The sequence below is a fragment of the Globicephala melas genome, chromosome 1 (assembly GCF_963455315.2).
Source record: "Globicephala melas chromosome 1, mGloMel1.2, whole genome shotgun sequence".
Classification (NCBI taxonomy): domain Eukaryota; kingdom Metazoa; phylum Chordata; class Mammalia; order Artiodactyla; family Delphinidae; genus Globicephala; species Globicephala melas.
In genome coordinates, this window is record NC_083314.1 from 79,428,904 (window position 1) to 79,456,843 (window position 27,940).

Consider the following 27,940-nt stretch of genomic DNA (forward strand, 5'->3'; position numbering starts at 1 on the left):
TTCCTGCCCTCTGGAGCAGAGTCTCTGGTATCTGTCCAGACTCCGCCTAGAACTGAAGGTCTAGGATATCTCTAAAGGCTCCCTGCGCCGCCTGTCTTTAGTGTCCCCAGAGGAGTGAGATGGGCTACGCCCTCTTCCCCTGGTTCTGAGGGGAGGGGGCTTCCCTGTTTGAAAGGTCCCTTGTGGGGAAAATAGAGATCCAAGTTTCGCTTCATCTTTTTCAGGCAGCTTTGTTTCCTGTCTTGGGGCTGGAGTAGGAGAGAGGCCTCAACCCTCAGCATTGCTTCTTCTCCACCAGCAGTTGGGCATGGGGTGGTCTCAGAGTCACAGGCACTCTTGGGAAAGACTGAAACCTGAGGGTTGAAAAGCATTAGTGCAGATGAGCAGGGTTAGAAAGCCCATTATCTTTTTTTCTCAGTCAGCCATTTTGCCAAGAAGGAACGTGCCAGGGTCAGAGTTCTCAGAGCTTCCCCTCATCCAGCAGCTTCCTGAGCCCATCACAGATCTTGCCAAGGTGCTGAGTGTAGTCAGGCCCATAGAGGGCCGTGAGCAGGCCTGGGTCAGAGAAGTGATCAAACACGTGGCGGATGCGGCCATGTGACTTGGGTGTGAGGTGGCGCTCCACCAGTTCCAGCAGCACATCCCGGCACTCGGTCAGCAGGCCGGCCAGCACAGCAGCCTCAAAGGTGAAGTCTACCTCGCCGAAGCTGAGTGCGGTCATGGCGCCCTGCCGCAGCTTCTGGCGAAAGCGGGTAGCCAAGGCCAGCTCGCTGGGGCTGAAGCAGCCACTGCGGTGCAGCACGGCCACCTTGACGGCCACCTTGATCAGGTCCTTGATAACCCGCTGGGCCTGGGGCCTGCTGTGTGTGTATTCTTTGGACACACGGTAGAGCTCATCTAGCACCTCGCTGCTCGTCTCATCAACGAAGAGATGAGCCACAGATCGACCTGCCATCTTACTCAGCAGCTTCTTCTCTGCCTGCAGCACCAGACTCTTTGAACTGAAGGACTCCATGATTCCTAGGGAAGGGTTAGATGGGAGGGTATGTGGTCGTCACTAGAAGAAAGGCCACAGGCTTCCTTAGAGAGAAATGGCTTTTCCCCTTTCTGTCTCTTTGGTTTCTATCTCATTTTCATCTTTATTTGTCATCTTTCTCCCCCTGGGCTCCCTCAGTCCTCTGTGCTTTGTTTCCATTTTTTCTCCTTTTGTTCTGTAGGAAATCATGATCTCTAAAACCAGAGGAGCAGTAATAGCTTTGGCTGGAGGAATGAGGGCACACCGGACGCTAGCGCACCGCAAGTTAAGACCTCAGGGGAAGTAGGCTGTTGCTATTACAGTGGAGAAGATAAAGCTTACCTGGCAGATAGTTCTCACAGCTGCCATTTTTGGACACTGCCTGGGTACCGTACATCTATGAGGTGTAGGTATTACTATCCTTGTTTTACAGCTGAGCAAACTGAAGCTTACGTTAAATAATTTACCCAAGGTCAAACACAACTGTTTTTCTGACTCCAAAAGCCCATGTCAGCTAGTGTGCTGTACTGCCTTTAAAGACGTGAGAAATATAGGGGTCCTGGGAGTCCTGACAAAAATAATAATGAACATTTATTGAGAACCTATTATGTGCCAAGTGCTTTATCTCAGTTTTCCCAACCCTTTGTAAGGTAGGTATCCCCAATTTGCAACGAGAAAAATGAAACTAAGAAAAATTAAGCAGCTTGGCTAAAGTCATTAGCAAATGGTAAAAGCGGGCTTTGAACCATATAATCCAAAGAAGCCTCCTTCCCTTGGAATGCGCTCAATGAGGTTGAAGCACACTGAGGAATCATGAAAAACAAGCACCTCAAGACAGTCCTAGAGTTCTCAGGTCCTCTGCTGGGACTGTGCTGAGGACCTCCTGGTGGCACATCAGATGCAAGTATCCAGGGCGCTCTCCCCATGGTCCTCGCCTGTGGTGGTTCTGCTTGTTTTGCTTCTTACTTCCCCCTCCCCTGCTCTGCAGGATGTGGCTCTGACCGCAGTGAGGAGCAGCCTTGCCCTCTCCCCCCAAACGAAATAGGAGTCTGAAGAAGCAGGGGAAATGGGTAACTGGGAGGAGGGGTGGTTCTCCCCCAGCTGAATCGGTCCAGTGGGAATCTGGAACCTTGCTCTGCTCCCGGCTTTGCCTGGGGCTTTCTGGACCACGCTGTACATCCGGAAGAGGAGATTGCTCCATGTGAGCCTTCCTTCCTCCTTGGCCTTCCTGCTACCCAGCTCTCCACTGCCCCCGTTGCCATCTCACGTTTTGTCCACTGTCCTCTCCCCGTCTCCGTGTTTCAGTCTCCTGTTTTCTCTTGTCTGAGTCCTGCCCTGTGGCCCTCTGGCCATGCTCTCCTGCTGGCCCCTACATCTACCTCCATGTCTCCTAAGATCTCCTTGCACCTCTCAGTAGTCTGTCACATACCCTTATCCACCGCCATCCCTCAGCCCTGCCCCCACCCAAACCAAACCATGTCTTACTGAGGCTGCCTGGCCCCAGGAAGAACTGAGCTGGATCTCCCCACTGGGGGCTCAAGAATTCTATCAAATGAGAGTCTCACAATATGGAAAGCTCAGGCTGACAGAGCTAGGACTCTTCTGCCACCATCACCCCTAAAGCCTACCCTTCTGTCATTGCCTGGTCCCTCACCTGCTGCGCCCTGGGTGCCAGTCTTGCCTTGGATGTTCCGGGAGAGCTGACAGAATGGAGAAGCTCCTAAGTGAGAGGCCCTTTGGCCTGGCCCCACCCCTAAGCCCCGCCTACCTACTCTGTGCTCAACCTCCCTTCATCACACTGTCACCAAGAAGGTCTATGACACCGACAGCCTCCTAGAAATAAAAGGTCAAAAGGAATAGCACTCTGTAGGAAATAGTCTTGATTCTTTGAGGTGAGGAAGAGGAATTGTACATCTCCTGCTCCCAAGTTGTCTACCTCTTTCTATCCTTGCTGCCCAGTTCCTTGAGATCTTGTTCTCCTTATATGTCTGTGGTAATGGGGAAAATGTTAAGTACAGATTGCTGGGGTGGGGGGTCCGTGGGGAAAGTTGTGAAGATTGAACTGAGCTTAGACTGGAGACACCAGAGGGAAGTTAGAGATCAGGAGGTCGGAGTGTGTCCCTGGAGTCTCCAGGGGTGGGTGGCGCTGTGGGGAGACATTACCACGAGCATACGCTTTCAGCGTCTGGCTGGGTAAGGGGGTTCCCACCCTTAATACTTAAGAGAGACGAAGGTGCTGGGGTCAGGGCTGCCGAACTAGGTATGACCAGCAGGTGTCAGCACATCATTGAACCACTAGAGGCAGCGCTCTCACTGTGCTTTATAGCTGCTAACACGTTATGAATGAAGGTAGTGCTCACTTCAGCAGCACATATACTAATCTCACCCCAGTCAGAATGGCCATCCTCAAAAGATCTACAAACAAGAAATGCTGGGGAAAAAAAAATGCTGGAGAGGGTGTGGAGAAAAGGGAACCCTCTTGCACTGTTGGTGGGAATGTAAGTTGATACAGCCACTATGGAGGACAGTATGGAGGTTCCTTAAAAAACTAAAAATAGAACTACCATACGACCCAGCAATCCCACTCCTGGGCATATACCCTGAGAAAACCGTAATTCAAAAAGAGTCATATACCACAATGTTCATTGCAGCTCTATTTACAATAGCCAGGACATGGAAGCTACCTAAGTGTCCATCGACAGATGAATAGATAAAGAAGATGTGGCACATATATACAATGGAATATTACTCAGCCATAAAAAGAAACAAAATTGAGTTATTTGTAGAGAGGTGGATGGACCTAGAGTCTGTCATACAGAGTGAAGTAAGTCAGAAAGAGAAAAACAAATACCATATGCTAACACATATATATGGAATCTAAAAAAAAAAGAAAAAGAAAAAAATGGTCATGAAGAACCTAGGGGCAGGACAGGAATAAAGACACAGACCTACTAGAGAATGGACTTGAGGACACTGGGAGGGGGAAGGGTAAGCTGGGACAAAGTGAGAGAGTGGCATGGACATATATACACTACCAAATGTAAAATAGATAGCTAGTGGGAAGCAGCGCATAGCACAGGGAGATCAGCTCAGGGCTTTGTGATCACCTAGAGAGGTGGGATAGGGAGGGTGGGAGGGAGACGCAAGAGGGAGGAGATATGGGGATATATGTATATGTATAGCTGATTCACTTTGTTATAAAGCAGAAACTAACACACCATCGTAAAGCAATTATACTACAATAAAGATGTTAAAAAAAAAAAAGAATGAAGGTAAGGGACTTCCCTGGTGGCACAGTGGTTAAGAATCCACCTGCCAATGCAGGGGACACGGGTTTGAGCCCTGGTTCGGGAAGATCCCACATGTCGTGGAGCAACTAAGCCCACGAGCCACAACTACTGAGCCCGCGTTCCACAGCTACTGAAGCCCAAGCGCCTAGAGCCCATGCTCGGCAACAAGAAAAGCCACCTCAACAAGAAAAGCCACCGCAATAAGCCGGTGCACCGCAATGAGAAGCCAGTGCACCGCAATGAACAGTAGCCCTCACTCGCCGCAACTAGAGAAAGCCCATGTGCAGCAATGAAGACCCAATGCAGCCAAAAATAAATAAATGTATAAAAAGAAGTTTTTTTTTTTTTTAAAGAAAGAATCTTACAGGGACTTCGCTGGCAGTCCAGTGGTTAAGACTCCGCGCTTCCAAAAAAAAAGACCCCATGCTTCCAACGCAGAGGGTGCGGGTTCAGTTCTGGTCAGGGAACTAAGATCTCACATGCCTCGCTAGCTAACACCCCACATGCGCACACGGCCAAAAAAAAAAAAAAAAAAGAAATGTGCTTACATTTATCTCCCAGCCTGGTCAGGGAGATAAATGTAAGCACACATAACTGTAATACAAGTCAAATGATGTCATTAGCTGTAACAGAAGTTTAAGGAATTATGAGAGTAAAGAGAAATTTAGATTATTTCTGATAGGAGGGCTGAAGAGGTGGACTTAGAAGGATGGATTTAACTACTTACTAGGCAGAGTGTGGAAGAAATGCTTCTGCTTCCCAGATAATGGAGATAAGCATAAGCCATAGAGCAAACAATGATAATACAGGGCATGTTCAGGAAGTGGTGATTTATTCTGTATGACTGGAGCATAGGTTGTTTGAAAAAAAGTGAAGAAGGAAAAAGACCAGATCATGAAAGGCTTTAAGGGAGTTGCTCAACACTTCAGACTTTTGCTGTAGACAGTAGGGAGACATTAAAGGTTTTTGATCGGGGGAGTGAAATCATTAGCCCAGTGGGACTAGGTTAGAGGCTTCAGTGAAATTTTAGCTGAGGAAAGGGCATGCTTAAAAGGAAGTGATCACTGGTATAGCTTGCTTAAGCACAGTATGAGAACCAGTGAGAGACCTTGAGAGCTGGTGGTTTTATAAGAAGTTCTAACAGAAAGGGAAGAATTGGAACATTGTCCAGTTGTGAAAAGTTGAAGAGTAAAGATTGAAGTTCAGAAGTGGAGGCAGTCAGCATACCAGTGACTCCAAAACCATTGGTTCTCCTCCTTGGAGACAGTGATTGGGTCTTGGCTCCTTTCTTATTCCCACCTCTCTCAGCCCAGGTTCCAGAGCTGAGGGTCCTTGATACAACTTGGATTGGGAAATGTTAACAACTCCTTTAAGGAGTATGGTGGTAAAGGGATGAAGAGAAATGGAAAGGTAGCTTAAGGGAATGGGAAACTGGATTGACAGAGGGACTATTTTTAACTTGGAGTTCGAGGCCATTTGTAGGCTGAAAGGAAGGAGCCAGTGGACAGGGAGACTTAGAAAATGCAAAGGAGAGGTAATGTTTTTGGAGCAAGGTGTGGGGGCAGATGGAAAAGAATGGACTGCGAGCTCAGGGGAGGGAAGCAAGAGGAAAGAACTGGAGCTGGCATTTGTTGGGTGCACTCTGCTAGATGTTATATAAGTATCTCACTTCATCCTCTGATACCTCTATGAACTAAATGTCACTATCTCCTTTTCGCTGATGAAAAAGACTGAGGCTTAAAGAGGTTAGATAACCTGTTCCCAAATTAGAGAGCTAATAAATGGCAGACTGAGGACTTGTGTGATTTCCAAGCCTATGCTTTTTCTGACAACTACCTCACAAGGTTAGGAGGAAATAACTTCAACCTTATAATGAATGTGGCAGCATTCTATTCCTATACGCTCTATTAATTCGCTGATCACACACTCAGGGAACAATAGTAGGTGGCACTACCAAAATCACAGGAAAAGTAAAAGTCCTTTTTGAAAGAAATATATAATCTATAATTGGATAATAAAAGAGGAATTAATGTACAAGAAGATGCAAATACAGTAATACCTTCTGAATCCAGAATTCTGCTACCAGCTCCTTACCTGTTTACCTCTCCAGCTTTGCCTTATACTCTGCTCTAGCTGTGTTGTAATCCTCTCAGCTCCTCCAATATGCATCATGGTTGGCTTCTCTCTCTCCCTCACCTTCTCCCTCTTCTTGTACTCTAGACTTTCCCACTTCTTGTGTCTCTGCCTGGAACTTTCTTCCCATGGATACCTCTGCCCTGCCTGGTTAATTCCTACCCATCCTTCAGGTCTCAGCTGGAAAGTCATCGGAAGCCATCATGACTGTGAAGCCATCGTGACTCCCTAAACTACACAGCACCCCTGTATTCCATAGTCCTGTAGAACCTCATACCTCCCTTATCATGATAATTACTCTTTATTGTAATTTGTGATTTTATTAACTGCCTCCCTACTAGGCTGTAAACTCCATAAGGGCAGGGGTTATGCTTTAGTGCCTGGCACTACTGTGCTCAATAAATGTTTGCTGAAAGAAGAAATTCAAAACACATCCAATAACCAGGAGATAAGGGGGAAATGGTAGCAACATAACAGTCACATGCAATAATGTTCATTTGTTTCACTCATGGGGAAGTCTTTCTTTTATTTTCTCTTAATCAATACCCATTTCTAGTAATCTTCTCTGAACCCACAGCATATAATTAGTAGCAAATTAAAAGAGGAAAGAGGAGCTTTTAGAAGCAAGAACACTGAAAACAATGAGAATTAACACAAATAACAAGGGAAGAGAAGGAAAACAAAAAAGCCGACAATTGAAAATTGCAGCGTTTCTGGCCATGTGGAGGAGGAGCAAACAGTCTTAACTACATATATTCTAGACTCTGGGGTCCTCACTGTTCACCTGGACAATTAAGTTCACAGTGCTTCCTCTGAGCAAGCAAAAATCTGGTTAAATGATGTCTTGAATGTGTGAAACACTTTGAGATTTACAAAACATTTCACCTACGTTATCTTACTTCATCTCATGAAGTAAGCAGGCAGGTAAAGTGTCCACTCACAGGTGAGAGACTCTGCCTTAGAGATAAAGTGGTTTATCTTACAAGGTCAGTCAGGGTCTTAATGAATCCTAGTTGTGGTCTTTCCACTATATAATCCACAGGAAATTAACAACATCTTTTTGAATAATCCTTATTTGAAACAGTTAACATGAAATGTTTTGCACTTAATTTGGTAAAATCAAACTATCTGGAAAAATACTCAGAATGGAACATTCCTATGTTTCTGCTCAGCTGAGGTTTTACCATGGTTAGGACCAGTACTCCCGTATCAGTTCAGAAAGAAAAAGTTCAGTGTGATTTGAAGCAGTTAAGCAAGACTTCAGCCTGACATAGCTGGAGGTAGCGTTCATCTTTGGTGCATTTATTTCTTCCTCTATTTACTATATGCCAGGCATTATGACTTAAGTGCTGGGAATACAAAGATAAGAGACAAGCTTCCTGTCCTTAGACTAAGTGGTAAGTACCTATGGACAATCCAAATGGAAGTATCCAATAAGCAATTATAAAGTGAGTTTAGAGCTCAGGAGAAAGACTGAGATTGAATATCTATAAAGTTTATGGGGAGCCACATATAAATAGTTACTGTAACTGTTGGTGCAGATTATCTTGACAAGTGAGGGTATGTAGAGCAAGAAGAGGTAGCTAAGGACATGACCTAGGAAACACCAACATTTAAGGAGAGGTCAGAAAGGCTGAGAAAGAGAGGCCACATCAATAGAAGTGAAGCCATTCATTCATTTAAAAAATGTATCTATTAAGTCCCTAGTCTTTGTTGAAAGAAAGAGGGACTCAGGAGCCAAAAGAGGAGAGTATTTCAAGGAAGGAAGGGTCAACAGGGCCAAATGCCATAAAGAGGGCCAAAGGATAAAGACTGAAGAGCTGTTCATTGAATGTGACAAGGAGGTCATTAGTGGCCTGGATGAGAACAATCTCAATGGAGTGATGGGGGGCCAAAACGAAAATGATTGAGAAGTGATTGAGAAGGGAAAAATGGGTACAGCAAGAATAGATGGCTCTACAAATTTAGCTGTGAAGGAAAGAGAGAAATTGAGTGTTGACTAAATTACAGGCAAGGATTAAGAGAAAGTTTAGAATTTTTTTTTCGTTTGATCATGGGAGATATTTGAGCATGTTTATATGCAGAAGGGAAGATGTCAGTAGAAAAGGAGAGATTAGAAATAAAGGAAGGAGAAAGTATTTGAAGACATGTGGCATAAAGCACCTAAGTAGGAGCTATAGAGTCAGATTTGTTCAACCAATGTGTTACTAGTTAATAGCTGCAATGTGCCAGGCACTGTGCTGACTGCAAAGGATAACTGCAGTGAGAGAGACTAGACTGCTGGGCCCTGTGTGAATGGAGCTTACAGTAAAGCCGAAAGGTGAACCTTAGACAAGCAGTACAGACGCCCCACCTGCTGGGATGAGAGAGATGTGAGAATGCTCTAGAGGGCAAAATGTGGGTAGGATGCTCACTTTATTATCTCTATTTTTCTCTGAAGATGGATGTGGGTTCTGCTAAGATGAGCAAGGAAGCTGTGAGGAAAGGAACTTGAGAAAGGATTTCACACAGCTACTTGTAGGGGTTAGGAGAGGGTAATTTTCCAAGCTTGGAGATCCTGAGTTTATTAAAGGCTCCAATCTGTGGGACTGTGATTTTCTCCAGAAGACCCTGGGGAGTAGGATTTGTCCTTTGAAACAGCTCTAAGGCTCTTCCATTTCTTTCCATACCCAATGCCACTATCCTTGTCTCACTGCCTCTCTCCCCTCATACTTGAACCTTCCTGTTTTCTCACCAGAAGGTCTCCTTATCTTGCTAAAATAAAGCATTTTGACAGTAACACCTTTATTCAAGAACTCGAAATTATGTCCTTTTCCTATCAAATTTTTTAACCTATTCACCTTGGTATTCCAGGCCTTCCATAGTTCGTCTCCCTCTTCCCCTGTCCTCTGCTTCTAACTAGTATCTCTCTTACATATCAATCACACAGGCCCTTTTGCTATCCATGCTTCAGGCTCCATGTTTACCAAGTAAAAGCTTTTGCTGAAAGTATCTTCTTTGGAAGATTTTCTCCTTTCTTTTGCACCAAGCCAACTCCCACCAAAGCTCTCCCTGCCTCTGTGATAAAATGTATTCAACATCTTTCCCTGCAGTTATTATGAAGAGCACTTATTGTCTTTTCTTTCATTTATGAATTATATTCAATGTAGCTTTGGGGGGGGCTTTTTTTTTAAGACTTGGTATTGTTTTTCTTTTTCTTTTTTTAATTTACTTTTGGCTGCATTGGGTCTTCATTGGTGCACACAGGCTTTCTCTAGATGTGGCGAGTGGGGGCTACTCCTTGTTGTGGTGCATTGGCTTCTCATTGCATTGGCTTTTCTTGTTGTGGAGCACAGGCATGGGCTTCAGTAGTTGTGGCACAACGGCTCAGTAGTTGCGGCGCACAGGCTTAGTTGCTCCACGGCATGTGGGATCTTCCCAGACTAGGGCTCGAACCGGTGTCCCCTGCATTGGCAGGCAGATTCTTAACCACTGCACCACCAGGGAAGTCCCTTGGTATTGCTTTTTAATCATTTAGTACATGTAAGTCTTGTTTTAGTTCAAATAGATGGTCATTTTCTTAAAGACTGGGACTATATCCCACAGTGGGTTGTATTTGAAGTAAGTGCTTAATATGTATTGGATTGAATTGAGATTTTAGTTGGACCCTAAAACTTTAAATGAGTTATACCTTAATCCCCATTCACTAATCTATTCAATAAGCACATATTTTAATATCTAAGCCCTGTGCTAGGAGCTGGGGACATTTCTTTCAATCTCTGAGTGCCTCTATATTTTGAGGTGTCTTTCTCCCAAAAACCTCTTTCCAGCCTTTAAAACAGCCCCGACTGACCACTGAATTACATTGGACCCAAGACCCCCCTGCAGTTAACTTTGTGTAAGTATTGTTCCATTGTTTCTGATTCTGTTTATCTCATTGGTTCACCTTCCATTTCTGTCTCTGTGATTGTGTGTGTATATGTTTATATCTCTTGTTTACTTTGGGGCTTAGCCCAGTCAGTGATGCTACGCACCCTGATCTCAGTCTATTAAAGACTGTCCGGAAGTAGCAAACCCCTGCCCCTCTTTTCCTTCAGTCCAGAGACCAGGCCATGTTTGTGTGTGTGTGTGTGTGTGTGTGTGTGTGTGTGTGTGTGCGCCCGCTTAGATATAAAACTATCCAATAATGTCAATGTCTCCCATGCCACCCACTATCCTAGGAATTTTGAGAACGTCTTTTGTCCCAGTCCCCACACAGGGAAGAATCTTAGCAGGTGGGAGCCAAGCAGTGATGTTTGAAGTAGCCTCATTCTTCCTCCCCACTGACATTCCTGGAATCAAAGGGTCTTTATGGAGGGTGGGGCTGGAGAAGGAGCAGTTAGTTCTGCTGTTTGGAGGGATGTCCAGGGCCCTCTGAGGAAAGACCGGACATCACTAATCCTTGTCTGCGGGGCAGTAAGTCTATGTGGTGCTGGGGCAGCTGGTTACTTTCCCTCTTTCAGGTCTCCGTGTTGCTCCTCTTCCTGTGTGACTCTCTGAGTCAGTTGGTCCCGATTTCCACATCTCTCTTTTGGTTTCAGCCCCACTCACCTGTCCTCTTCCATCAACCAACATCCTCACTGCTGGCCACCCTGGCTTCCTGGCTCCTTAGTTCCTAGCCAACTGGCCCAACCCCATCTTGCTTTGACAGTAGGGGTGGGAGGGGAGATGATGCGGGTAAGGAAAACTTCCTGGCGACATCTTCCTTTCCTTTCCCAGGCCTCGAGTCTTCAAGTGCATGCTAGGCCTCCCTTATCCGGGTCAGGATGAACCAGAGGAGGCACAAGGGAAGAAATAAAGGGGTTGATTTAAAAAGAGTAGAGAGGAGGAACAGAGGTTTGGGGGCAGAGTAGGGGAGAGGTGTACCCAGGAGCAAGGTAGCCAAAGACATTGGAGAGGAGAAAGGAGAGAGGGAGGGTCACGCCGGCTCTGACAGCCCAGCCCAGCCGAGGTCCTCGGGTTTCCTGTCTCTCCTCCCAGCTGCTGTTCCTTCCTCTCTTGTTGTGAGATTTCTCCCCAGGGCCTCTCCATGTTAAAGCGTGTGACCCCCTCCTCTGTCCGGGTCTCAGCGACTGTCCGTGGATCTCGCGCCTGGCTTTGGTCTCCAGCTCAACCTCCCGGCCAGGCCTTCTCGGTGGGCGGTGCTCCTGGCGCCCCTCCTCCTCCGAGGGCTATTGGTGGAGAGGTGTCGAGAAGGCGGTGTCTAGCCGGCCTCCGAGAGTCGGATTAGTTGTGCAGACCCCGAGGCGGGCCGGAGGCGGGTCCGGCCAGGAGGCGGGCGGGGCGGCTGGGGCCCGGCCCAGAGCTCCGGGCGGTCGCATTGTTTTCCTCCGCGGAGCCGCGGCGGGAGTGGGGTTTGCGACTGGGACCCAGGGCTCACCCGACCTGACAGCGCCCGGGAGCCCAGATCCAAGCTCCATCCAATTCAGACATTCATCACGTCTCGCTAGAGCCCCAACCACCGATTGCGAACTCGGCGCGGTGCGCGGCCGCTGCCCGCCCGCTGAGATCTCTATTCCACTGACCCGGATCTCGGAGCAAGTACCCCGGAGCAGGGCTGGGGCTGCAGGGCGTCGGGGAGGATCGGGGCGCCTAAGGCTGGGGGCAAGCTTCCGAAGTGCCAGAGGGACCCGCCTGGGAGGGTGCCAGAGCGATGTGTGCTTGGTTGACGGAGAGGGTCAGCGGAGTTGGGGTGCGTGGAGGGAAGAGGGGACCGTGGCCGAGCCCCGTCACGGGGGACTGTGGGGCGCAGGGTCTGGGCACCTCTTGCGACCCGGCTTCTCTGAGTCGCATCCCTTGGATTGGGGAGCGCGAAAGGGATTATTTGAGGCGCGCACCGTACAGAGGGTGGAAAACCTGGTCTCTTTCCTCTCCAGCAGAGAAATTAAGGCTTCGAGACCCGTGGAGAACTGTACCCTCTCGTTGCCCCTGCAGGGATGGGAAGGGGAACACGTCGTTCCAGACTTTGGTGTTACAGCTGCACCTCTGTCCTTGTGCAAGCGGGAGTCTGAGCACCTCCCAGGGGGTTGGCTTGGGCATAGAGTCGGGAATGGGGCCCCTGAGAAACACCAGTCCTAGTGCCCATATCCTTCCTTCACCCCACTCGTCCTGGGGCTTTGTTAGACCGAGGTCTCCCAAGGAGGAGAGCCCAGCTGGCGACTGCATCTCGAGCCCGCGGACCCGCTCAGCCCTGGCCCCAGGCCCGCCCTCATCGGTTCCAAGCCTCTGGCCCTGTTTCCCTGGCCTCAGAGACCCGCCTCCACTCCCCAACCCCCGCTCCCATCCCCATTCGGTCTGCGCCTGCAGGCCCCTCCAGCCCCTCCTCCCGCTAACGTGGCTCTGGGACCCGGTCCCGGCCCAGACTCTCCTACCCGCCCCTCTCGGAGCCCCAGATCCAGTGAGGGGGAGACACGTAGAGCCCCTGGCCTCAGGCCCACCTCATGCGAGGCTCTAGACACCTGGATTATCCTCGTTGGGGGCTGGGTGGGAGGGAGGGTAGGTAGCAAGCCTGGGGCTGAGAGCTAAGGGTTGGGGGGAACTGTCTTGGAGAAGGGAACGTGCCCGTTCCGTGAGGCTCCTTGGCGCGCCCCCCGCTCCTTAGAGGAAGGTGGACTGGGGCGGGCGACCAGCCCGAGGGCTTCCTGCTATTGTCCCCCGCCCAGTCTCCCCTTCTCCATCCCTTCCCCAGCCCCCGCTAGAATCTGGCTTTGACCCGGGCCACTCCCCAGAGGTGGCTGCGGGGCCAGGAGGAGACAGAAGGGCTGTTTCCTCTTCCCAGCAAGGGGAGAACCTAGGAAGGGGAGAAAGAGCTGGCCAGGCCTCCCCCATTCGCTCCAAATGGGGGGTATGAAGCAGCTGGGATTGGTCCCGGCAGGGTAAGCCTTTCCCCAAGCCAGGGGTCAGATGGGGGCCGCTCAGATGCTGCTCCCTAAAATCAGCTATGGGAAGCCCCCTTAAAGATATGTCATAGTTAAGTCTAGGGGGCCAATGCAATGGCCAACCAAGTGTTTTTAGAGGCTGGACTAATCCAGTCTAAGGTGGGGGGTAGGGTGGAGAGAGATTGGGTGGGAGGGAGTCAGGGACTGCTCTCAGCGAAGAAGGAAGGGGCTGGGGGGTGCTTGCTATCAGAGCATTTTGCCTAGAAATGAAGAGCATGCAAATGAGATGCAAATTAGCCTCTATTGTCCCCAGCTAGGGAGCTTTTGCTAAGAAGGCTGCTGGATTCTGAAGGTTTTAATGTGGGAGTGGTCGTCATGCCCTCCAAACTCTCCCAGTCACCCCTTTTCCCAAGACTGGTCCTGCAGTTCCAGGAGTTTCTGGGTAGGGGCCAGCCCCAGCCCCTGCCCTCACATCTCTGGGCATGAAGCAGCCAGCACCTTTGTAATCAGGCTCAATGTCAATGTGCCCCCCACTCCCAGGGCAGCATCTCCCCTACCCTAGCTTCATTAGACTTCTCCTGAATGTTCACATTCACTTTTATTGGATGTGGTAAGGAGGTATAGCTCAGCCTCTTCCCTCCTTCTGTCCCTTCTTCCATCAGGTCAGAGGTCTCCTATCCCCCTCAAACCCCCACAGGAGTCACCACCCCAGGTAAGGAAAGGGCAACAGCTCCTGAGGGCAGGGGATGGAAACAGGCATGGCCTGGGAGCAGAAAGAGGGTCTGACTGTTCTCCCCACTTGCCTGAGACTGAAGTTGTTTCCTGGGTGAAGATACCAGTTGCCCAGGGCAACCTGTGGGGGGGTGGGCAGGAGGGGGAGGATAGGAGACAAGCTGTGTCCCTTTCTCTTCCCCTGGGAGCACCAACATCGGAAGCATGGGGCGGGGGTGGCAGAGGGAGGCTTGGCCTTTCAGCACCAGAGGGTCTTTAGCTAGCTGACTGCTCTGCCCCTGGGGAGGGGGTCATCATTAGGTGCTCCTACCCCTTCCCCTCCTCCAGCTCTCTTGGGACCCCATCTGGCGTCAGCCTCCCCACCAGTGATGCTGGATTGGGGATGGGGTACACTTGGGTCCTGGCTCCAAGAGTGGAGTTGTTGGGGAGATGGAATGGGCTAAGCCTGGAAGCCCAGGGTCTCTTCTTTAGGCGACATGGTGGGACAGGCAACTAAGGATTAGTGAAGGATAACTGTCTGTTCACAGAAAGGAAGGAGTCTCACCCTTCCTGACCTGATTTCCCGAGCCTACTCAGCCCTTCACTTCAACTTCAGGGGAAGGCAGGAAGCTGGTGTACACCTCCCACTGTGGGTTCCAGCCAGGGTCAGCTTGGCTGTGGGAGGCTGATGGAAGCTGATGGGTGGGAAGGAGGGCTGTCTCACTGTCCCTGCCACCATATCTATCTTCTCCTGGACTTTGGGCTACAATCGCCTGGCTGTCATTGAATTATTTATATTTTCATTCCAAGGCAGTCCGAAGAGGGAAGGGAAGGGAAGGGGAGACATGTTCAGCCATATCTCCTCACCAGTATAGCCCCTTCTATGCCTGGCTCCTCATAGCGGGTGGGTCTGCTCTTCCCCACATTAAGCACATGCAGTGGTTCTTTGGAGTCAGGGAGGGAACAGGGGGCTAGGCAGGCTGGGAGGGGGCACAGTGGTCGGGCAGACAGCTGCGGCCAGAGCTAAATTTAGCCTCTGATCTGGCTTTGATGCAGATTCATTTTTGGCTAAGACAGCACCCCTCCCCCACTCCCCTCCCTACTCACTCAGCTTCTCCCTAGCAATGGGAAGGGCCCCAGAAGTGTGAGCTTAGACCAGGACAAAGACCCCTAGGCTGCCTCCCCCACTCTGTTCTTCCTCAACCCTAGACAATGATGGCTGCTTCGCAGCTGCCTCTACCAGGGCACAGCGCCTAAATTGCTCCCGGGTGCCATGGGGGTCCGTGAGGGAGGGGGGAGGCAGACATGGTGCCCTCTTCCTCCTCCCCAGTGCCAAGGAGTCACTATTTATACTTTTAAGGCTTCAGTGTCTAATTATAGCTGAGAAGAGGTTAGCAACAGGGGGGCCACGAGGTGTCACCTACTGAATGTCCCAGGCCCAGTCAGGAGAGAGGAGAAAAGGCTGAGTGAGAAGGCTGGGAGGGGGAGCAGGCGGGTCCTGTCCTTACCTGGGGTCATGCTGGCAGGCTTCGTACCAGCCAGTTTGGGCCAGTTGGACAGGGAAGGGCCTTGAGTGACAGTGACAGCTGGCTGGGACTGAGGCAGTGCCAGAGAGAGGTTTCTTCTCCCTACTGCACTGGGTCTTCTGGGGATAGACCTGGGAAAGGGTCCGCCTGCTTCAGAAGGTGGAGGAAATATGACCCCTTCCCCCACTTTTCTGTCTTCTCTTTCAGGGCCAGCATATGGGTGAGGGGGCACCCCCTGGGGCCTGAGCTGCCCCACACAGGATGCCCCGTGACCCCCGCTTCATGCCCTTGCTGCTACTGCTGTTGCTGCTCTCACTTCCCCACACCCAGGCTGCCTTTCCCCAGGACCCCCTCCCTCTGCTGACCTCTGACCTGCAAGGTGAGTGCTTGGTACCTCACCCCCTCTATATGAGCTCAGCACTCAGCCTTGGCAGGTAGACACTGAGACCCCTTGTGTGGGTGGCAAGGTGCAGGAAGGCTCTCAGTCTCAAGGCAGCTAAGAGCCTGACCAGAAAAGGGGAGAAGACAGGTAGAGTGAGCTGGCACCTCAGGTCCGTCACTTCTCATCTGTGGGCCTACTTCCTTCACTTCTGGGCAGCATTGTTCAGTGATAAAGAATGTGGACCCTCGGCCAGACCAGACCTTAGCAGGTTTGAATCCCTGCTAAGCTGCTCACTTGCTGTGTGAGCTCTTCAAGTTAGTTAACCTTTCTTTGCCTCAGTCTCCTCATCTGCAAAATGAAGGTAGTCATAGTATTTTACCGGGAATTCCCTGGTGGTCCAATGGTTAGGACTCGGTGCTTTCACTGTGGTGGCCTGGGTTCAATCCCTGGTTGGGGAACTAAGATCCTGCAAGCCATGCAGTGCAGCCAAAAAAAAAAAAAAAAAAAAAATACTACTAATAATAGTATTCTACCTCATAGAGTTATTTAGGGATTAAATGAGCTAATACAGGTAAAGTTCTGAGAACACTGTCTGGCACAAAATAAATGATTTATATATGTTTGCTATTATTATTAGCTACAAAATGAAGGCTTGGGACTAATTCAGTGGTTCCCAACACCTCTTACCTCCCTCTCCACCACGTTATCACTACCAAGTCTAGGTCCCACCGTGAGGGAAACCACCAGCCAACTTTTCCTGAGAAGGACCTTTATCTATTTGCAAGTTCCTATTATATATGCAGGATTTAGAGTAATTTTAAGGACGAAGGAATGGCAGTTAGGTTATTGGGAGTAACTGTTGGGGGATAGATAAGAGCAGCAAACACATGTGCCAGATGTGGTTCGAAGCACCATACGAATGTTAAATCATCTCTCTCTGAACTCTGGGGTCCCTTTGAACGCTGATGACTGTGGTTTCCATGATCAGGCCAGGTGGATGCTGGAGTTGGTCAGAGGAGGCAGAAACCTTGGAGGGCTGAGGTGGCCTGTGAAGAGCCTTGAGGGGAGGGTGCAAAGAGAGGGCTGGGAGAAATGGGGTGAGTAAATGGTCCACATGGGACAGTGCACAATGTGGGAGTGAAAGGGAATTGCTAGCCCTAAGGCAGTTCCAAGAAGGGGTTGGGCTCAATTCTGGAGTCAGACAGACCTGGATCTCAATTGGGGTGCCTGCCACTTCCAAACTAAATCAGCTGTGCAAATTTCTTAATGGCTTTAAGCCTCAGTTTCCTCATCTGTAAGATGGGGCCACTGTTAGTACCTACCTCATAGGGTTGTTGTCTGAAGTGAGACAATGCATCTAACATGCTAACATAGTGCTTGGCAGAGGTTAAGCGCTCAGAGTTAGCTGGTATTACATTTATTAATAGCCTTATTAATAGCTTTATTAATACCTCACAACTCATCTCACATATCCATTTTATGTCCGTGGCTGGGTTTCATCTGGCTGGAGAGGGTGTTGAGGGAGTGCGTGGTATTCTGGCTGGCCCTCAGCACCCACCTCTCTGTGCCTTCTAGATATTTCCCCATTATCCTGGTTCCGGGGCCTGGAGGATGACGCTGTGGTTGCAGAACTTGGGCTGGACTTTCAGAGATTCCTGACCTTGAACCGGACCTTGCTAGTGGCTGCGCGGTAAACTGGCTGTGGCACCATTGTGGGGCTGACAGGCCTGCTGCTGGGCAGGCATGGGACCTGCATGGCCACTGCAACATCTTGCAGGGGACACATGCAGGTGTATAAGCCATGGGACATGGGCATGCTAGGACCCAGAGCACAACTGCCAAGTTGTGGAGTAAGGGGGAGGAGAGAGGGCACTGTTTGTCCCTGAGCAGCTGAACACGGGCCAGGTGGGAGGCTCAGGAGTTCAGGTGGGGATCCATGGCTTGGCTCTGATCCCTCCTTGCCTGTCTCTTCAGGGATCACGTTTTCTCCTTCGATCTTCAAGCCCAAGAAGAAGGGGAGGGGCTAGTGCCCAACAAGGTGAGGGGCTGTGTGGGAGGAGGTTGAGGCATGGAGATGAGGCTGGGAAAGGTCTAACCGGGATCAAGTGGGTAGGCAGAAGACTCCAGGAGGAGCCATAATGTGAGGTGGTTCCAGGTTGCCCCATGATTTTTCCCCTTCTACTTCTCCCGCCAGTATCTAACATGGAGGAGTCAAGACATGGAGAACTGTGCCGTGCGGGGAAAGCTGACGGTGAGGAGTGGGATGAGAATCTTGAGGGAAGGAGATGACCCTGCCTCTAGGCTCTGTCTAAGTGGCCTCCATTGTGCCCATTTCCCCTCACTTCTCTCATCTTGGTCCACAGAGGAAAATGTACAGGAAAGGGAATTCATGATTTTTAGCTTCCTTTACACACCTCACACAAAAGGAATGTGAGGCTCTGAGAGGCCAAAGAACTTGCCCAAGGCCACAGAACTAGGAGTAGATAGCTTAGTTGGGACTTCACCCCACACTGCTCTGCCTGGCTCAAGTGGATTAGCCCTACTTCCTGTGACCCCCACCCCATCCCAGTCCCAGGGAGCCCTGTCACTGACCGAGAATTCTGGACTTTCTAGGACGAGTGCTACAACTACATTCGTGTTCTCGTTCCCTGGGACTCCCAGACACTCCTTGCCTGTGGAACAAACTCATTCAGCCCCGTGTGCCGCAGTTATGGGGTACAAAGGCGAGGGCGGGGCATCAGGACTGGAGTGGGAGAAGAACCCAAGCTGGGCAATCAGTTCAGTGGGGATGGACCAGCAGGGGTAGGGGAACAGGAGTGCCCAGAGGGGAGGGGTCCGGAAGGGGTGGAGCAAGGAGGCAAGGGGACATGAGGAAGTGGGCTATGGAGCCAGACTCGCAACACCCCAAGGGGTCCAAGAACCTGTTTCCTCTGCCTCCAGATAACTTCGCTGCAGCAGGAGGGTGAGGAGCTGAGCGGGCAGGCTCGATGCCCCTTTGATGCCACGCAGTCCAACGTGGCCGTCTTTGCAGGTATGCACCTGGGCATGTGAGCAGCAGGCATGTGGCCGGAGGGAACTCCCACGTTAGCCCCTTTCCTAATTTGGTCTTTCCCCCATGCTCCTGAGTGGAGAGTTAAGGTAGGGGCCAAGGTCAGGCCAAGGGAGGGATGTGGGAGGCCCAAGAAGAGCCAAGATACGGATCCCTGAGCCCTCCCCTGACCCCACCCTACCCCTCCAGAGGGCAGCCTGTATTCAGCCACAGCCGCGGATTTCCAGGCCAGTGACGCTGTGGTTTACAGAAGCCTTGGGCCTCAGCCCCCACTCCGCTCCGCCAAGTACGACTCCAAGTGGCTCCGAGGTCAGGGCGGGCCTAGGGCAGGGAGGCTGCTCTTGGGGAGGAGGTGCAGGGGGCGGTCGATGGCAGGCAGCTGGTGGTAGTGGTGAGCATGTATGCAGAGGGGAGAGGCTGTGGGGGGCCAGGAGTTTCTGAACAGGTGTAGTTTCTCTTCCGTACCTTTCCCGTCGCTCCCCCTTCAGAGCCACACTTTGTCCACGCTTTGGAGCATGGAGACCATGTCTACTTCTTCTTCCGAGAAGTCTCTGTGGAGGATGCCCGGCTGGGGAGGGTAAGGAAGTGGGCACCAGGGGTGGGTAGCTAGAGGGCTCTGCTGGATGGTGAGGAGCCAGTCATTCAGGGGAGATTAGGGGCTCCTGGCCCTAATCTCCACAACGCAATCCCCTGGACTCTGAGGCCCCCAACTTGGAGTAGCCCCCAGGCCTCTGCCCCCGCATCCTGCTAGGTCCCTCACCTTGACCCACATTGACCGACCACACCCTTCCTTTGCTGTGCCCCTAACATTTGTCTCTTGGTGCTCTAACTCACCACATTGCTCTCACCCTGCTGGCCCTGGGGCTCTCTCTCACCATTCTCCTCGTCTCCAACTCTCCCACACACAGGTACAGTTCTCCCGTGTGGCCCGTGTGTGTAAGCGTGACATGGGTGGCTCACCTCGGGCCTTGGACCGCCACTGGACATCTTTCCTGAAGCTGCGGCTCAACTGCTCTGTCCCTGGGGACTCTACCTTCTATTTTGACGTCTTACAGGCCTTGACAGGGCCTGTGAACTTGTATGGACGCTCTGCTCTCTTTGGGGTCTTCACCACCCAGACCAATAGGTTGGTACCAGACTAACCAATGTGGCCCCATCTGTCCCCTGCCCCACCAGCATCCAGGTTCCTCTCTCAGCGCCTATTGATGAGGGCAGTGAGCAGAAGCTCCATTCAAAGCCAGTTTGCTGTTCTGCCCACCGTTTTTCTCCTAGCGTGGCCCCCAGGGGCTGCCCCACCCTCTCAGGCTCCGCCCTAATACGGTATATGAAGGGGAGCTGCCATGTCTTACCTAGGAGGACCTGTGCTGTCCCTTCCAACACCTAGCCCGCATCCTTTTCTGGCTCCCTCAGCATCCCCGGCTCTGCGGTCTGTGCCTTCTACCTGGATGATATTGAGCGTGGGTTTGAGGGAAAGTTCAAGGAGCAGAGGAGTCTGGATGGGGCCTGGACCCCTGTGTCTGAGGACAGGGTCCCCTCCCCCAGGTACGCAGGGTGGGCGTGGCCTTTGTGGAGGTAGAAACAAGCAGTGTCTGCTCCCCAAATGGGATTATGAGGAGAGGGCAAGGTGTCCAAGGCCTGGGGAGGGGGCTGTAGAGGGTTGGCAGCAGGGAAGGGAAGCAGTGGTGTGAATGTCTGCGTGTAGGCGGAACAAGGGTTACCAATCATGTTTGGGAGCAGTGGGTAGGTGGTGGTCACACAGCCTAACTAAGCCCCAGCTCCCTGCCCTAAGGCTCCCTCTTCCTTTGTGTCCACCAGGCCAGGATCCTGTGCAGGAGTAGGTGTAGCTGCATTGTTCCCCTCTTCTCGAGACCTCCCTGATGATGTCCTGACCTTCATCAAGGCTCACCCTCTCCTGGACCCTGCCGTGCCACCTGCCACCCATCAACCTCTGCTTACCTTCACCAGCAGGTATGGGGCTAGAAAATGCTGACCACTGCCTTCCCCGCCTCAGCCACTCTTTCCCTGACCCCACAAGGTAAATCATATTGGTAGGAGGAAGAACCCGTGAAAGTGGAAGGGAGAGAGCTAAGAAGGAAACACTGGGCTGGGGGAAGGGCAGAGAAGGGGGTACCCAGACACATGCGCTGTCCTTGAAACACTCAAGCTTCCACTGGTCAGGTTGTCCTGACCTGAGGCCTATCCCTCCAGGGCCCTACTGACCCAGGTAGCTGTGGATGGCATGGCTGGTCCTTACAGTAATACCACAGTCCTGTTCCTTGGCTCCAACGATGGGATAGTGCTGAAGGTGCTGCCCCCATGGGGGCAATCTGGGGGCCCTGAGCCCATTCTGTTGGAAGAGATCGATGCCTACAGCCCCTCCCGGTGAGCCCTTTGTCCAGCAGGCCCCCTTGGGACGTGGAGTGGTAGATGGGGATATGGGGATGGGGTGGGGACTCCAATATTGGAAGTTGTGGGGAAGAGAGAGGGCCTTGGCGAGAAGCTGGCCACTGTGTTGGGGCAGAGTAGCCCTATGAGTTGTACTCAGTTGCTTGTATGCCTCCCCCGCTTCTGTTCTTTAACTTACCCAGGGAAAAAGGAGCCTCACCTGCTCCATCTCTGATTCCTTCTGGCCTCACCCTAGGTGCAGTGGGAAGCGGGCAGCCCAAACAGCACGGCGGGTCACAGGGCTGGAGCTGGACACTGAAGGTCACAGGCTCTTTGTGGCTTTTTCTGGCTGTATCATCTACCTCCCTCTCAGTCGATGTGCCCGGCATGGGGCCTGTCGGAGGTGAGAGGGACCTGAGGTCAGGCCCTGCCTGGGTGGGCTCTGGGCCTGCAGGCACACAGGAACACAGGCATAGTGGGTGGCAGGGAAACACAGGGGATGGTTTGGGGGTGGGTATCTCAAGCATTCTGCAGGTGGGCAGTAACCAGGGACTGGACTAGGGATTGGGGTGGATAGGATGGGAGTATCAGGCTAAGAGCCTCCTGCAGGCCAGGGTGAGAGTGGAAGAGGCAGGGGAATGGAATGTGATTAGGGTGGAGAGGGTCCCAGCCTCACATGACTCAGTTTTCCCTAGGAGCTGTCTGGCTTCTCAGGACCCATACTGTGGATGGGACAGCTCCAGAGGCTGTGTGGATATCAGGGGACCTGGTGGGTAAGTGAGAGGCTCGTGGATCTCCTGAGGAGAAAGTTCCCCACTAAGAGAGGAAGCTGAGGGCTAGGGTGGGGGATGGGGGCAAGACGTATACCTGCACTGAGCCGCCTCCATTTCCTCCTAGGATTGATGTGCATCCAGCCGGGAACCAGGAATCCATGGAGCATGATGACTGCCAAGGTAAACAGAAGCGGCAGGGGTAGCTGTAGCCATTGTTGCGCATGGCTCTGACGGCCATAGACACCATCCCAGGTGTGGGCTTTTGTCTTTCTCTCCTTCTGTGGTACAGTCATGCCCATCAGTTCTTCATGAAGCTTCCCTCTGCCCCTATCTTCACCCTCTCTCTCCCTTTTTCATAGATGGAGCTACTGGGAGTCAGTCTGGCACAGGGGATTCTGCTTATGGTGAGTTCTATTGTCCCAACTTCACCTTGCTCAGCCCACACTCACCCAAGTCTGTGCCCCATGGCAGCAGCAGACCAGCACCCTGGACACCCTGAGAGAGTCTCAAAAAAGGGTTAGCATCCTCCAAATACCTAGCATAGGACTCAGTGCTTGGCACATAATAGGGTGCTTAACAGATAGTTTTTGAACAAATAAATGAAAGAGTGCCTTGCATAGTGAGCCCTCGCCCATTTCCAGAGGAAAATGAAGGCTGCACTTCTGGACCTTTGGGCTCCAAAGGGGGTGCGGGAACCCGCTTAATGGGTATCAGAGGTGGAGAGCAGGAGCCTCACTGGCTCTGACCTGGTCTCTGTCACCAGTGCTTCTGAGTCCTGGCCCTTCCCCTGAGACCCCAAGCCCCCCCAGTGATGCCCACCCCCGGCCCCAGTCTTCCACTCTTGGAGCTCACACTCAGGGTAAGGGGGCTGGCTGGGAGGGATAGGAGTGAAGTGTGGGGCTGCTGATTCTTGAAGAATTCTAAGCCCCTCACTGATCGCTGTTTGGTGCTCACTAATAATGCCTGTTTGGAGCCTCCCCTCCCAGCCCCGCCTCCCTCAGCACGGGCAGAGTTTGGCAGTTGTTCTTGGCATGGCTACAGGGGCCAGAGCTGGGATGGGGACTCCCCAGGCCCAAGCTCTAGCTTGCGTGTGAAAGGTAGTTCGGTGGGTTGTGTGTGTTGAGGGGTCAGGGGAGGTGATTCCTAAAGAGGGTCAAAGCTGCGTTGGAGCTGAGCAGCAGCAGGAGAGAGGCTACACTTCGGAACCTGCCATCCCGCTGGCCCACCTTCCCTGAGCCTCCCTCCTCCCTCCTTCCTCTCGGTCGGCAGGCGTGCGACGGGACCTCCCGCCAGCCTCAGTCTCCCGCGCCGTCCCCATCCCACTCCTCCTGGCCTGTGTGGCCGCAGCCTTCGCCCTGGGCGCCTCGGTCTCTGGCCTCCTGGTCTCCTGCGCTTGTCGCCGCGCCCACAGACGTCGGAGCAAGGATATCGAGACTGCGGGGCTCCCGCGCCCTCTCTCCCTTCGCAGCCTGGCCCGTCTGCACGGGGCGGGCCCAGAGCCGCAGCCAACGTCCAAGGACGGAGGGGGCGCACAGACAACCCAGCTCTACACCACCTTCCTGCCTCCTCCCGAGGGCGTACCCCCGCCGGAGCTGGCTTGCCTGCCCACCCCGGAGTCCACGCCAGAGCTGCCGGTCAAGCACCTCCGCCACGCCGGGGGTCCCTGGGAGTGGAACCAGAACGGAAACAACGCCAAGGAGGGCCGGGGCCGCGCCCGGGGCGGGAACACGGCGGGCGGCCCCGCGCCGCGCGTGCTGGTGAGGCCGCCGCCGCCCGGCTGTCCCGGGCAGGCCGTGGAAGTCACCACCCTGGAGGAACTGCTGCGCTACCTCCACGGCCCGCAGCCGCCCAGGAAGGAGGTCGAGCCCCCGGCCGCCGCCCCTTTCACCTCGCGGGCGCTGCCGCCCGAGCCCGCCCCCGCCCCCACCCTCTTTGCCGGCCCCTGCCTGCTCCCCCGGGACTGTGCCACGCCTCGGAGGCTGGACGTGCCCCCGGAGGGCAAGCGCCCGGCCCCCGCCACCCGGCCTGCTCTCTCCGCCCCAGCTCCCCGGCTCGGGGTGGGCGGCAGCCGGAGGTTGCCCTTCTCCACGCACCGTGCACCCCCCGCGCTGCTCACCCGAGTACCCTCGGGAGGCCCCTCCAGGTACTCCGGGGGTGCCGGGAGACACCTCCTGTACCTGGGCCGGCCTGAGGGGCACCGGGGCCGCGCCCTGAAGAGGGCGGACGTCGAGAAGCCCCAGGTGCCCCTGAAGCCTCCCCTCGTCGGACCTTCCTCGCAGTCGGCCGTCCCTAGTGGCAACCATTTTAACTTTTAAAGGGAGCTGCTCCAAGGCCTCAAATGGTACCCTCGAGGCCCATGCCCTCAGAGGCCGTGAGCGTGGACGCATCTCCAAGGACAGATCACCTCCCTCTCTCCTTGTTCCACACCTCCAGCCTTCCTGGACTCTGAGAGTCTCCCGGGGTCCCCGCCCGCCCCGGGTTTATTTATTGACTGCCGACTGTCTTTCCCCCGTCCTCGAGAGAGGAGTGGGAGGTGAGAAGCTCGCCCCCTCAGTGAGCCAGCTTTTCGGGGGGAACTGGCACACTCCCACTCCCCCACCTCCCTCAGCCAAGCTGCCTTAACTCGCCCCTCCGGGCCTCCACAGACTGGGCCCCGGGCGGGCCGCACGGCGGACGGACGGGGCTGCGCCACGCCCGTTGTGTAGAGTCCTCGGGCCTCCTGGGACGTGCCTCCTCCTACTGTGTAGGAGCCTCCCCTTCCCAATACAGCTGTGTCCCCGAGCCGCTGCCTGACTTTACTCGCGGAGGGGGCGGGGCGGGAGTCGGTCGGCTGCTCTGAGCCCTTTTTCTCCAGAATCTCTGCCTTCAACTTGGCCTTGAGCTCTCTCCCGAGTAATTGGGATGGCTGCGCTCCCACAGGGGTTTATCACGAAAGATTTCCTGAAGGAGGCAAGCTAAGAAATGGTGCGTGGAGATGAACCAGGGCCCAGGAGACCCCGGGTAGAATTTAGGTGGGGTTAGGGAGGGTACTCCGAGCACGTTTCTGGACCGAGATAAGAGGGACTTTTTCGTAGAATGCTCTATGGGGTGGGGGGAGGGTATTTTTGGAGAAATAAAATGAAGCTGCAGCGTAAGTGATTTAAGTTTCACATCAGGAAATCTTGTCATAAAGGGAATTTGGCTGGAAAAACCTGGGTCACAAGAGGGGTAGGCTGCAAAAAAAACCCCAGCAAAGTACTGGTGAAGTTAGGGGTTTGCCCCAGCAGTTCCCTAAGGAGCAGTTCCCCTTCGCGGAGCCAGAGGGGTGCCGAGAAGCGTATTTTATTGCACGCATGCGTAGCCTCCTCTCGCGGACTCCCGGGCCGCACTCGAGCCCCGCGCGCCGAAGATCAGCTAGCGTGTGTCGTGAGGTTCCTCTGGCCCGGGCTGGGTGCAGATACCTGTCCGTTACTCCCGGGGGCCAATGAGAGGGACGAGCAGGACGGCCTGCCTCGCCCACTGCCTGGAGCGAAAGACCTCGCGCGGGCGGTGGCTGCTTTTGCGGATTTGGAAGTCTCGTTTTTACCGGCGCGTGGCGGGGATATCCACCGGGTTGGAGCCCTAGGCCGCCCTGCCGCTGGCACCTCCTGGAGGCCAGACCACGCCTTGCAGCTAAGGAAGCCTCGCCAGTTCCTCTCCGGGTTTTTTGCCTGAAAGCCCTCGACAGGAATCCGCTGGGAACAGTTTGAAGAACCCTGAGATGGTTTCTAGCTCCGCCCTTTACTGCTTGTGATCCTGCCTAGTTAAAGCTCTACCCTAAGCCTCCGTTTCCTCACCTGAAAAATGGGGTTGAGAGACTCAAGTACGATAATGTACGTGAAAACCCTTTCTAAAGGAGAAAACATGGTATCTTGTGAGACGGTGGTTCCTTCAAACTCACCCTGGGCTATTATTCCTAACTTTGCGATCTGCTTCTACTCAGCAATCCGTTTCCCTTTGTATCCTTACAAACTTCGTTTATAGATTTTACCCTCAAGGTTTTTAAATGCCCTCTGAACACTTCTCACACATCGGATAGCTTGTTCCACCAAATTTGGCTGTCCTCCAGAGTCTACCCGCTTTCTGCTTGGAGCTTGTTTCACCGGGTTGGAGAGGTCCTTTAGATCTCAATTTTTTCTCACTGGATGCTTTACTTAAACTGAGATACTTTGAAATCATTGATAGTTGCTAGATAGTGGAGGAGAGAAAGGAAGAAGTAAAGAATCTTTCCAGTCACCTGACTTCATTATCCTTTTCAAACCAAGCCAGGACAAAGAAAAATTCTAAGACTGCAACCTTTCATAGCCCTCTAAGGGCCAAGTCTCACAGATACTTCAGTTCTTGCCCTGAAGGTGGTCACAAAGGGGTAAAAGATCCTCAGGTTCAAATGTAGACCCAAAAGAGAAGTACAATCGAAATTTAACAATTTACAGGTTAAAGTCCTGGTTTCAATTTAATTGTAAAGGATGTTCATTTATTAGAATTTCTAAACTATGGGGACTTTCCTGGTGGTCCAGTGCTTAAAAATTCGCTTTCCAGTGCAGGGGACACTGGTATAATCCCTGGTCAGGGAACTAAGATCTCACATGCTGTGGGGCAACTAAGCCCGTGTGGCAATGAAAGATCCCACCTGCGACAACTAAGACCTGACGCAGCCAAAAATAAATAAATATTAACAAACAAAAACACTATGGCAACTTCTCTAGCCAAGAATGCCTAAGCTGGACTCTCAGAACCTTCTCAGGGCTAGTGAAAGCAACTATGTTGCAGTGAGAGCAACAGTCCTTGGACTCTGCCCCTTAATAATTTTATGGGTGACCTTGGCAATTCCACTAACCTCTCCGCGCCTCAATTTCTTTTGTAAAGTATGGAAAGAACATATGCCAACATGGGGTTTATAAAACACCATATAAATATATAGGCTTAAGTTAAGTGCTTTGTGGGAAACGGTTATTTGCCCAAAATAGACTATTAAGAATGCAATTCATTAGCACTCATCCTGAAACACCTCATCCTGACAGCAGTGAATAATAAATTAGGGATAAACTGAAAGAAATTATTATCACTATCAATACAGGGATAAACATGATCCTAACTCAGGAATCTGCTGATAGTCTTTTTTAAAAAAATACATTTATTTATTTATTTTATTTATTTTTGGCCATGTTGGGTCTTCGTTGCTGCATGCAGGCTTTCTCTAGTTGCGGTGAGCAGGGGCTACTCTTCGTTGTGGTGCACGGGCTTCTCATTGCGGTGGCTTCTCTTATTGCTGAGCATGGGCTCTAGGCATGCGGCCTTCAGTAGTTGTGGCATGTGGGCTCAGTAGTTGTGGCTTGCGGGCTCTAGAGCGCAGGCTCGGTAGTTGTGGCACACGGGCTTAGCTGCTCCGCAGCATGTGGGATCTTTGCAGACCAGGGCTTGAACCCATGTCCCCTGCATTGGCAGGCGGATTCTTAACTACTGTGCCACCAGGGAAGCCCTGATAGTCTTTTTCTAAAATTAGGATATTAGCTCAAACTTTGTCTTTAGAAAAAACAGAATGTACCAGCAGGATAAAGTTGTCATCCTGAGGGATTTCTAAGCTGATTTCTCAGAGGTATCCTGGGAGGTTATGGAGAAACCATGGCCCCAGTAGGCAGAGTCCAACAGCTTGTATAAAGCTTTGGGGACCTGAAACACAGAAGGTTCCACAGTCACAAAGCTTGAAAAGCTGTTCAGCATCTTGGGTTCTTTGGTAGCTAAGTCATAGGGGCCTGAGCTAT

General features: G+C 52.2%; 3 protein-coding genes across 8 annotated transcripts in view; 1 reads left to right on the forward strand and 2 right to left on the reverse strand.

Moving 5' to 3' along the window:
- TNFAIP8L2 (TNF alpha induced protein 8 like 2) lies at positions 1 to 2,726 on the reverse strand. The gene is made up of 2 exons (XM_030846471.2): positions 2,670 to 2,726; positions 1 to 1,020 (listed from the first exon to the last, which is right to left on the reverse strand). Exon 2 carries the CDS (start codon positions 1,013 to 1,015, stop codon positions 461 to 463), a length of 555 nt encoding a protein of 184 aa, XP_030702331.1. The 5' UTR covers positions 1,016 to 1,020; positions 2,670 to 2,726; the 3' UTR covers positions 1 to 460.
- A 9,007-nt stretch (positions 2,727 to 11,733) lies between these two features.
- SEMA6C (semaphorin 6C) lies at positions 11,734 to 25,262 on the forward strand. 6 transcript variants are annotated; one of them, XM_060299656.1, is made up of 19 exons: positions 11,734 to 11,997; positions 13,997 to 14,046; positions 15,779 to 15,950; positions 17,529 to 17,643; positions 17,928 to 17,991; positions 18,148 to 18,204; positions 18,567 to 18,668; positions 18,894 to 18,984; positions 19,192 to 19,311; positions 19,491 to 19,579; positions 19,911 to 20,128; positions 20,413 to 20,544; positions 20,818 to 20,970; positions 21,211 to 21,384; positions 21,644 to 21,790; positions 22,083 to 22,160; positions 22,285 to 22,340; positions 22,520 to 22,564; positions 23,430 to 25,255. In XM_060299656.1, exons 3-19 carry the CDS (start codon positions 15,833 to 15,835, stop codon positions 24,473 to 24,475), a joined length of 2,805 nt encoding a protein of 934 aa, XP_060155639.1. In that variant the 5' UTR covers positions 11,734 to 11,997; positions 13,997 to 14,046; positions 15,779 to 15,832; the 3' UTR covers positions 24,476 to 25,255. The 6 variants fall into 6 exon arrangements, with proteins under 6 accessions (XP_060155639.1, XP_060155628.1, XP_030702224.1 ...); XM_060299645.1 differs by having other exon boundaries at positions 11,734 to 11,993; XM_030846364.2 differs by having other exon boundaries at positions 11,734 to 14,046.
- Positions 25,263 to 27,083: 1,821 nt separating this feature from the next.
- Positions 27,084 to 27,940, reverse strand: part of GABPB2 (GA binding protein transcription factor subunit beta 2) — a 32,918-nt gene continuing 32,061 nt past the window's right edge. The window contains exon 11 of the mRNA XM_060299701.2: positions 27,084 to 27,848. The gene's annotated coding sequence lies outside the window, so the exon portion shown is untranslated. The remainder of the gene's footprint in view (positions 27,849 to 27,940) is intronic.